General features: G+C 44.9%; 1 protein-coding gene across 1 annotated transcript; it reads right to left on the minus strand.

The window, feature by feature from the left end:
• Positions 1–7,059: 7,059 nt before the first annotated feature.
• Positions 7,060–8,905, minus strand: LOC135975614 (uncharacterized). Its single transcript, XM_065567140.1, has 2 exons — positions 8,280–8,905; positions 7,060–7,681 (listed from the first exon to the last, which is right to left on the minus strand). The coding sequence occupies exons 1-2, from the start codon at positions 8,818–8,820 to the stop codon at positions 7,179–7,181; spliced, it is 1,044 nt and encodes a 347-aa protein (XP_065423212.1). The 5' UTR covers positions 8,821–8,905; the 3' UTR covers positions 7,060–7,178.
• Between the last annotated feature and the right edge of the window lie 2,402 nt (positions 8,906–11,307).

Consider the following 11,307-nt stretch of genomic DNA (forward strand, 5'->3'; position numbering starts at 1 on the left):
ATTGAATACATTTCATCCCCCTGAGTTACCTTTTTATTTTATTTATTTATTTTAAATCAGCCTGCCAGATAAATGGTTTCTCTTCTCCCCACTCAGCCACCCCCACCAACCAAACCACTGACCGAGACCAAATAAGAGTGAGATTCGGTCCCTTGCCAGTAACAATGTCACAGCTTTAAATATGACATTTTGCATACTCTCATTATAATATTAGTTTGGTAAGGAAAGTGTCTCATCTGTGAAGCCATTCTCTTTTTTTATTTTTTAACATGGTAACACTATGCAATGAGTGGTACTAATTGCACTGTAACAACCACAGTATGTGACTAAGACTACTATATCACCAACTGAAAAAAAAATCATGTATGTTAAGTGTTTAACCAGTTTGGATAAGATCCATTATTTTCATTAATGGATTTCATTTTTATTTTATTGGGTTTTTTTACTATCAGATTAAAAGCACATTTTTATTGTGTTTCCTAATGCAATCTTGTGTGATATGTTCAGAATGAACGGAATAGTTATTGTTTTAATTATTTTTTCATTTTGTTTTTTATCTTGTTTCTGTTTCTATTATTTACTACTTTTAAGTTTATTAACATGGCATTTATTGTATACTATATATGTATGAAAGCCTATGCAGTACATATGCATATGTATAGTTATATTTTAGTTTACATCCATATGTGCACACACACACACACACACACACACACACACACACACACACACACACATCTGTATCTTTAAAATATATTATGACATTTATTCCTTCTGGTGTTAGAAACAGATGCGACAGGCCTGAATAATAAACAAATACTGCATTATTACTTAAGCTTTATGTGCATTTATATAATGTACATAATCCCTTTTACCCCTATGATTCAACACTACTCAGTTGCACACTGAAATTAAACTCACATTCCAACGTAAGATAAAAAGTTTAGCTACTTCTAATATGTCATTCACTTAAAAAATATATTAAAACCGCTATTTAAATATTTGGATTATGTAAATTCCAGTAGACATTAGTGTACGGTATCAAACATAAACAGATACGAAGGTCATTTTTGTAGGGGAATGTAACTTGTACAATTAGAGATGGAAAATCAAGAGGTCCCAGACTGTAATGTGAAATCCTGGTGCCACTGAAGTCAGTGAGAGTTTGGGGGCAGGATTTCAGCATTGCAGGCAGAGCACAGTGAATATTAAACTAATGCTGCACTTGACTACAGTCGGTCACATATTTGTTTATGTAATTGTAAAACATGCTTCATACTTTCTTATATCTATTTCCAAAATGACTAGTTTTGGACTGTCTATAAAAATACAATCCTCTACATGGCTTCAACTGCAACTTCTGTTTGCCTATATTCAGTTACAAGACAAAGCTTTCAGAGAGACAATACTGGAAAGTTGTGGTTGATAGAGAACAGCTCAATTCTTCAAAATCAGGCTTCAGTATAGAAGGTAGAAAAGATACAATTGCTCACAAATAGTAGAGAAGTGCCAATTTATGCCAGCTGAGGATCTGGGACAAACTACTTAAAGTAATTTTCCGGTGTCCTAAAATTATCTTTTTATTTATCACTGACCACGCCTAACCAAAAACAATACTGGATATTACATAAGGTAAAAATCTGAGCGAAAGTTAACTATTATCCACGTCTATATGAATGACCTGTACTGCTCAAGATTAACAAAATATTCAATACTATTCTGAGGGCTCCTGGAAAACTACAAAGGGAGAGCTACACAGAGGGAGGGAGGGAGGGAGGGAGTGAGAGAGAGAGAGAGAGGTAAGAATTAAATATACTAATATCAACACGCTTACTTATAATGTGATATAAGTAATATAATTTTATAATAGACAGAAAACAATGGAGTTACAGATTATCAAACGGTCTCACACAAATACTTCTGTGTGTTTTGCTTGAGTCACAGGTTAGACTAAAATAGGCCTGTCACAAAGTACCACTTTATCTTTACCAATAGCATGTCAGAGAGAACCACAAGCAATGTTAGACCAATGTATTTATATCGCTGACAACTTTGATGACCATGATAAACACAGTATTGCATCTCCATGTGAAGTTGGACCCTAAAATTACCACACTGTCACCATTTCAGCTTCACGAAATAATTTGTTTAGACCTCCTATATCTCAGCTATTAAGGCATTTGAACTGTGGCCCTGCTTAGCACCTCTCGCTAAGGACAGTCTGGTAGTTCTCATGCCCATGGACCACACTCCCATCACAGGGGAGGGCCAGCTCCGCATATGGAAGCCAGGCTAAAAATTAAGCCAGGTGCAGAGAAGAGCTACTAGGGTGATCAGGGGAATGGAAGGCCTATCTTACAAGAGGCACATAGAAGAGCTTGGTTGGTTTAGCCTAGCAGAAAGACGGCTGAGAGGGGATAATTTTCGTTGTTGGGTTTAGTGTGTAGGGTCTGGGTGATGCTGGTGGTCTGCGCTATACAGGAGGTCAGATTACATGATCTGGTGTTTCCTTCTGGTCTTTACCTCTATGACTAATTCTAGCCTAGTCAAGACTATTACTTGTCACAAATTATCATTCAGAATTTCTTTACTAAACTTAGTTATGATAGAATGATTCTAGTTTCAAGGGCAAAGGATACAGAGGACATTATTCCAAATTTACCAGCCAGCTTCACAAAATGTGAATGATCATTTATTTTTTAACTCATGATAGCAGCCTTATAACACATCTCCGTGTCTGAGCAATCTTACCAAAATGTATTGTGTGTTTGATAGACAGAATGATCACAGACAGCTGCCAGTGCCAGTGAATCCTGGAGGTTGAAAACAATTCCATGTTTAGCAGATTACTGGTTGGAAAGAATCCACAGTGTAATTTGCTCAATTTATTAGAGAGCCTGGGGATCATATGCCAGGTAGTGCTTCATGGAGATATTCTTTCAGCCAGTGAAACAGGATCTTGAGAGCTACAAAGGTAGCAATGCATGAAGGGTGAGTTTTTCAAAAGCACTCAGTTGGCCTAACTGTGCTCACTGAGGTCAATGGGAGTTTTATAGTTGAATTCAGTGGGTGCAGAATTAGGACAATGCTAGGCACATTTGTAAATACCACCCCTAAAGCACTTACTGTACCTTGCAGCACTGACACAGATGACAAAACATATGATGAAGGTAATATTTTGGCCAACAAGTTCATGTCTGGTTGCCATAAATCCACATTTCCTATTGCATGTTGGAGGTAGGAAATGGTGACAAGCTCTGAACCTATTAAAAGAATAGGAGGGAGGTTAGACGGGGTTGTTGAGGGAGAGGAGGACTTTACCCATCAGTGCACTGACAACATGGTGATAAGTGCTATAGAAAATGATGTATATAGAAAAGTGCTATAGAAAAGGTTACTGCTGCTAATGGAGCAGCTACAATCAGTTTACCCCTAATTCTAGGGGTATAATATAAAATACATGTTGACTATGCTTACTGTCAAATCACATGTAGACAAAGCTCTCTGTGGATTAGCCCACTGGAGATCATTTTCAGACTTCCTTGGCAACTGTTTTTCCACTATAGCCATAATTATGTAGCGAAAATTAACCACCAAAAATTCTGCTGTCCCTGAAGGATGGATTCCATTTAACAACACTAAGGGTATGTCTACACTACGAAATTAGTTCGAATTTATAGAAGCCGGTTTTATTGAAATCGGTTGTATACAGCCGATTGTGTGTGTCCACACAATAAAATGCTCTAGGTGCTCTAGTCGGCGGACCGCGTCCACAGTACAAGGCTAGCGTCGACTTCCGGAGCATTGCACTATGGGTAGCTATCCCACAGCTATCCCACAGTTCCCGCAGTCTCCGCCGCCCCTTTGAATTCTGGGTTGAGATCCCAATGCCCGGATGATGCAAAACAGTGTCGCGGGCAGTTCTGGGTACATGTCGTCAGGCCCCTCCCTCCCCCGTCACAGCAACGGCAGACAATAGATTCGCGCCTCTTTACTTGGGTTACCTGGGTTACCTGTGCAGACAACATGGAGCCCGCTCAGCTCAGCTGAGCTCACTGTCACCATATGTCCTCTGGGTGCCGGCAGACGTGGGACTGCATTGCTACACAGCAGCAGCTGCTAACTGCCTTTTGGCGGTAGACGGTGCAGTAGACTGGTAGCCTTCATCGGCGATCTGGGTGCTGGCAGCCGTGGGGCTTGCCTTTTGGCAGTAAATGGTGTATTACGACTATTAGCCGTCCTATTACAAGTCGGGTCATCGCACGTTAGCAGAGTCTTCCCCGAGCAGCCGATTGTGCAATAGGCCTGAAGACCATCGTCATACGCCGCCCCGTATTTGCTGCCAAGCACCCAGAAAGATGCCGAGGGCTATCAGTCATGCTGCACCGTCGTCTTAAGATGTAAAAAATAGATTTGCTCTGTATTCATTTGCTTCCCCCTCCCTCCGTCAAATCAACGGCCTGCTAAGCCCAGGGTTTTCAGTTTAATCTTTGGTGGGGGCCATTCTGTGTGACAGTTGTTTGTGTCTCTCCCTGATGCACAGCCACCATTCTTGATTTTAATTCCCTGTGCCTGTACGCCATGTCGTCACTCGGCCCGCCCTCCCTCCTTCCCCTAGTCCGTCAGATACTACGTTTGTGCCACAGCTCAGAGAGCCGAGAAGCGGTTCGCGCCTTTTATTTGAATTCTGGGTTGAGATCCCAATGCCCGGATGATGCAAAACAGTGTTGCGGGCGGTTCTGGGTACATGTCGTCAGGCCCCCCCCCCCCTCGTCACAGCAACGCAGACAATAGATTTGTGCCTTTTTACCTGGGTTACCTGTGCAGACAACATACCACGGCAAGCATGGAGCCCGCTCAGCTCAGCTGAGCTCACCGTCACCATATGTCCTCTGGGTGCCGGCAGACGTGGGACTGCATTGCTACACAGCAGCAGCTGCTAACTGCCTTTTGGCGGTAGACGGTGTAGCATGAGTGATAGTCGTGGGGCTGGCAGCCGTAGGGCTGCATTGCACCAGCCCCTTGCCAGGCGATGGTATATTATGACTGGTACCCATCGTCGTCGTACTGGTGTGGCTGTCAATCATGGCCACCTGGGCAGACATGCTACTGTTTCGATGATGATGGCTACCAGTCGTAATATACTATTTTCTGCCAATTGCCCAGTATTGTCTGCTAAGCACCCAGAAGAGGCCGAGGGCGATGCTGGGTGCTGGCGGACGTGGGGCTGGCAGACATGGGGCTGCATTGCTACACAGCAGCAGCCCCTTGCCTTTTGGCAGATGATGGTATTTTATGATTGGTAACCGTCATCGTCGTACTGGAGAGGCTATCACTCATGCTGCACCGTCGGCTGCCAGCTTAAGATGTAAAAAATAGATTTGTTCTGTATTCATTTGCTTCCCCTTCCTCCGTGAAATCAATGGCCTGCTAAGCCCAGGGTTTTCAGTTTAATCTTTGGGGGGACCATTCTGTGTGACAGTTGTTTGTGTTTCTCCCTGTTCCTGTACCTGTACGCCATGTCGTCACTCGGCCCTCCCTCCCTCCCGCCCTCCCTCCTTCTCCTGGTCCATCAGATACTACTTTCGCGCCTTTTTTCTGACCAGGCACCATAGCTAGCACTGGGATCATGGAGCCCCCTCAGATCACCGCGGCAATTATGAGCACTATGAACACCACGCGCATTGTCCTGGAGTATATGCAGAGCCAGGACATGCCAAGGCGAAACCCGGACCAGGCGAGGAGGCGATTGCAGCGCGGCGATGAAAGTGATGAGGAAATTGACATGGGCATAGACCTCTCACAAGGCACAGGCCCCAGCAATGTGGAAATCATGGTGTCACTGGGGCAGGTTCATGCCGTGGAACGCCGATTCTGGGCCCGGGAAACAAGCACAGACTGGTGGGACCGCATCGTGCTGCAGGTATGGGACGATTCCCAGTGGCTGCGAAACTTTCGCATGCGTAAGGGCACTTTCATGGAACTTTGTGACTTGCTTTCCCCTGCCCTGAAACGCCAGGATACCAAGATGAGAGCAGCCCTCACAGTTGAGAAGCGAGTGGCGATAGCCCTGTGGAAGCTTGCAATGCCAGACAGCTACCGGTCAGTCGGGAATCAATTTGGAGTGGGCAAATCTACGGTGGGGGCTGCTGTGATCCAATTTGCCAGGGCAATGAAAGACCTGGTGATAGCAAGGGTAGTGACTCTGGGCAACGTGCAGTCAATAGTGGATGGTTTTGCTGAAATGGGATTCCCAAACTGTGGCGGGGCCATAGACGGAACCCATATCCCTATCTTGTCACCGGAGCACCAAGCCACCGACTACGTAAACCGCAAGGGGTACTTTTCAATGCTGCTGCAAGCCCTGGTGGATCACAAGGGACGTTTCACCAACATCAACGTGGGATGGCCGGGAAAGGTACATGATGCTCGCGTCTTCAGGAACTCTGCTCTGTTTCGAAAGCTGGAGGAAGGGACTTTCTTCCCGGACCAGAAAGTGACCGTTGGGGATGTTGAAATGCCTATCGTGATCCTTGGGGACCCAGCCTACCCCTTAATGCCATGGCTCATGAAGCCGTACACAGGCAGCCTGGACAGGAGTCAGGACCTGTTCAACTACAGGCTGAGCAAGTGCCGAATGGTGGTGGAATGTGCATTTGGACGTTTAAAAGCGCGCTGGCGCAGCTTACTGACTCGCTCAGACCTCAGTGAAAAGAATATCCCCATTGTTATTGCTGCTTGCTGTGTGCTTCACAATATCTGTGACAGTAAGGGGGAGACCTTTATGGCAGGGTGGGAGGTTGAGGCAACTCGCCTGGCCGCTGATTACGCGCAGCCAGACACCAGGGCGGTTAGAGGAGCACAGCAGGGCGCGGTGCGCATCAGAGAAGCTTTGAAAACGAGTTTTGTGACTGGCCAGGCTACTGTGTGAAACTTCTGTTTGTTTCTCCTTGATGAACCCTCCAAACCCCCCCCCCGACCCAGTTCACTCTACTTCCCTGTAAACCAACCACCCCACCCCACCCTCCCCTCCCGCTTGCAGAGGCAATAAAGTCATTGTTTTTTCACATTCATGCATTCTTTATTAGTTCCTCACAGAAGTAGGGGGATAATTGCCAAGGTAGCCTGGGATGGGTGGGGGAGGAGGGATGGAAAAGGACACACTGAATTTTAAAACTTTAATTCTTATTGAAGGCCAGCCTTCTGATTCTTGGGCGATCATCTGGGGTGGAGTGAATGGGTGGACGGAGGCCCCCCCACCGTGTTCTTGGGCGTCTTGGTGAGGAGGCTATGGAACTTGGGGAGGAGGGCTGTTGGTTACACAGGGGCTGTAGCGGCGGTCTCTGCTCCTGCTGCCTTTCCTGCAACTCAACCATACGCTCGAGCATATCAGTTTGATGCTCCAGCAGACGGAGCATTGCCTCTTGCCGTCTGTCTGCAAGCTGACGCCACCTATCGTCTTCAGCCCGCCACTTGCTCTGTTCATCCCGCGATTCAGCCCGCCACCTCTCCTCTCGTTCATATTGGGCTTTTCTCATCTCCGACATTGACTGCCTCCACGCATTCTGCTGTGCTCTATCAGCGTGGGAGGACATCTGCAGCTCCGTGAACATATCGTCCCTCGTCCTACGTTTTCTCTTTCTAATGTTCACGAGCCTCTGCGAAGGAGAAACATTTGCAGCTGGTGGAGGAGAAGGGAGAGGTGGTTAAAAAAGACACATTTTAGAGAACAATGGGTACACTCTTTCATTACAAGGTCGCATATTTCGGCTTGCAGGCAGCCATGGTAGGCCACAGTGTTTTGGCTTTTTTAACCTTCTTAACATGCGGGAAAGGTTGCAAACAGCAGCGCATTTCCCATATCAAGGATGAATTGGGTTGTCCATTTAAAATGGGGTTTCAATGTAAAAGGAGGGGGCTGCGGTTTCCCGGTTAACATGCGGCACAAACACAAGTAAACCACCCCCCCCACACACACACACACGATTCTCTGGGATGATCACTTCACCCCTCCCCCCACCGCATGGTTAACAGCGGGGAACATTTCTGGTCAGAAGAGCAGGAACGGGTGCCTCTGAATGTCCCCTTAATAAAATCACCCCATTTCAACCAGGAGAGCTTTCTGGAGATGTGCCTGGAGGATTTCCGCTCCATCCCCATACACGTTAACAGACTTTTCCAGTAGATGTACTGGCCGCGATTGCCAGGGCAAAGTAATCATTAAACACGCTTGCTTTTTTTTGTGTAATGTTTACAAATATTTACAAAGTTACACTCACCAGAGGTCTCCTGTGTGCCCTGAGGGTCTTGGGTGAGTTCGGGGGTTACTGGTTCCAGGTCCAGGGTCACAAACATATCCTGGCTGTTGGGGAAACCGGTTTCTCCGCTTCCTTGCTGCTGTGAGCTACCTACAGTACCTCCATCGTCATCTTCCTCGTTCCCCGAACCGTCTTCCCTGTGTGTTTCTCCAGTGAGAGAGTCATAGCACACGGTTGGGGTAGTGGTGGCTGCACCCCCTAGGATCGCATGCAGCTCCGCGTAGTAGCGGCAAGTTTGCGGCTCTGCCCCGGACCTTCCGTTTGCTTCTCTGGCTTTGTGGTAAGCTTGCCGTAGCTCCTTAATTTTCACGCGGCACTGCTGTGTGTCCCTGTTATGGCCTCGGTCTTTCATGGCCTTGGAGATCTTTTCTAATACTTTTCCATTTCTTTTACTGCTACGGAGTTCAGCTATCACTGCTTCATCTCCCCATATGGCGAGCAGATCTCGTACCTCCCATTCGGTCCATGCTGGAGCTCTTTTGCGATCCTGGGAGGACTCCATCACGGTTACCTGTGCTGATGAGCTCTGCGTGGTCACCTGTGCTCTCCACGCTGGGCAAACAGGAAATGAAATTCAAACATTCGTGGGTCTTTTCCTGTCTACCTGGTCAGTGCATCTGAGTTGAGAGTGCTGTCCAGAGCGGTCACAATGAAGCACTGTGGGATAGCTCCCGGAGGCCAATAACGTCGAATTCCGTCCACACTACCCCAATTCCGACCCGCAAAGGCCGGTTTTATCGCTAATCCCCTCGTCGGAGGTGGTGTAAAGAAACCGGTTTAAAGGACCCTTTAAGTCGAAAGAAAGGGCTTCGTTGTGTGGACGTGTCCAGGCTTAATTCGGTTTAACGCTGCTAAAGTCGACCTAAACCCGTAGTGTAGACCAGGCCTAAGTTCCTTTAACATAAGGTGCACCCATCCTGATAAAAAATGGATTTTTGCCTGGGGAGGGAAAACTATACATCTATAAAATATTCCTTTTTCTATTTCTATCTATCCCCTTCATCACAGCTTCCAAGCCATGCTAGGGGAGGGGCTTCCATACATTGTGCAGGACTTAGGCGCTCAAGACGACAAGTGCCTTCCCTTCCGGCATAGCTACTAAGCTGCACATATGAGTTCCAGATGGCAGTCTTTTCTGCTTCTCTTTCTCTGAGAGAAGGTCCAGTGGAATAGGGTGCTCTTGTTCTTGCAGCTGTCCTGAGCTATGAAGGATAACCCTCTTAATATTTCTACTCTTTGTTAGGTCAACACTGTGGGACCAGGTGCAGAAAACCCATTTAACTGTTAGGGGGAAAAGAACAAAATAGCCAACTTTATGGATTTATACAGCACAAACAAGATTTTGGAGGCATCTTAACAAGAGCACAGGTATATTGCAAACATCTGGATTTTTTTTCCTGGACCAAATCTCTAAATAAATAGAGGGAATCAGGGCCATTGGATAGGCTTGTAAGGAAGTCAGGTAAAGTTTCAGTTATTTTCTCTTTTCAGACAAGAGAGAGAGAAAGTCAGGCACAAAATTTTGTGGATGGCAAATTGATACACACACTTTGGAAGATGTTGACCTGAAACCATTTTAGCTAAAAGTTTCCAAAACAATTCAGTCTGAAGCAGATACCCAAGATGGGAAATTTCAGTCTGAAGGGTTAAGCAAAGTTATAAGCAACTGAAAACACAGGAAGTGTCATGCAATCTTATATATAGGTGGAACAACTAATTTCACCTATAATTACATGCAAAAGAAAAAATCTATGTTAAAAGAATATTTAGGTTGCAAAAGTAAGCAATCAAAAATTAGGAAATCCCAGAATTGAGGTTGCCAGCATAACCTTAATTCAGCCCCATTATGCATACGTGTTATGACAGTCTTTAATTACATGACCACATATTATTTTTCTATATTGAAGTATTTCCTCAAGGCATTATTTTATACGAGTTTGTTGTATATACTGTACGCATACTGTAACTTCATGTACTACATATTTAATAGCAATTCTCATCTTCTAAGACATACCCATGGCTCAGTTGTTCATTAAGCAATTTTTAAAGAGTTTTATGACCCCAGGAACAATAATTTTTGTGGAAGCAGACTGAATTGTGTGCTGTGATAATTACACCAAACTAATTGTAGGTAAAATTAGCAAAGGGTCGGAGCAATTTGGTTTCACAGGAAAATATATGCCTTGCTTACACCTTAAACGATCTCTAGCAAATTAATCAAGTAAAACTGAATCTCCTTAAAATCAACATATATAATTTACTGTACATTTACTGTGAAAAGGAAGTTTTCACATTGCTTTGAAAAATGGAAACTTACTAAATGTTTTCTTATCATCATTTTGGTATAAATTACCAATTAACCTAACCCCAGAGAATCAAGCAACATGAGTCTTTTCCACCTCATTATTACATTAAAATGGTATTCAAATAGAGTGAATAGAGAGAAACACTCATATGAGTAAGCACCTTATTTTTTATTTCTTTTCCAGATTCTGATTGATCTTTGTACCCTAGGTGAAATTAATATGTTCCAATCCAGCACCTACTGGAGGGTGTTCATGTAACAAAAACTACTGAAACCATTAATGCCATTGGTGGCAGTATTAGAGACTGGTAGTTATGGAGACTGAGCTGCCCCTTGCTGCCTAGAGGTGGTTCTTCTAGAGATTAGCAAAGTTGTTAAGAAGAAAGAATGGGGAATCTTGCACTAATGTTCCTATCCTGAATTTGCTCTGTTGAGAAGAGACTTCAGTTTCCAGTTGTCAAGATGATATTTTCCATGGTCACTGTACATTCAGAAATAACAGACCAAATTCAGGCCAGTGGGAAAAGGGTGTGTACGAAAATTGTACCCCATGTATCCTTGGGAGCAGACAACTTGAAGGAGGCATTCACGCCAGGGAGAGGGTAAGCAGCAATATTTTAAATTCCCTCTGTTTCTGTTTGTGAACAGCAGCTTGAGGTTCTGGCTAAGGGTGCATCAGTGCAT

The sequence above is a fragment of the Chrysemys picta genome, chromosome 14 (genome assembly GCF_011386835.1).
Source record: "Chrysemys picta bellii isolate R12L10 chromosome 14, ASM1138683v2, whole genome shotgun sequence".
NCBI lineage: Eukaryota > Metazoa > Chordata > Testudines > Emydidae > Chrysemys > Chrysemys picta.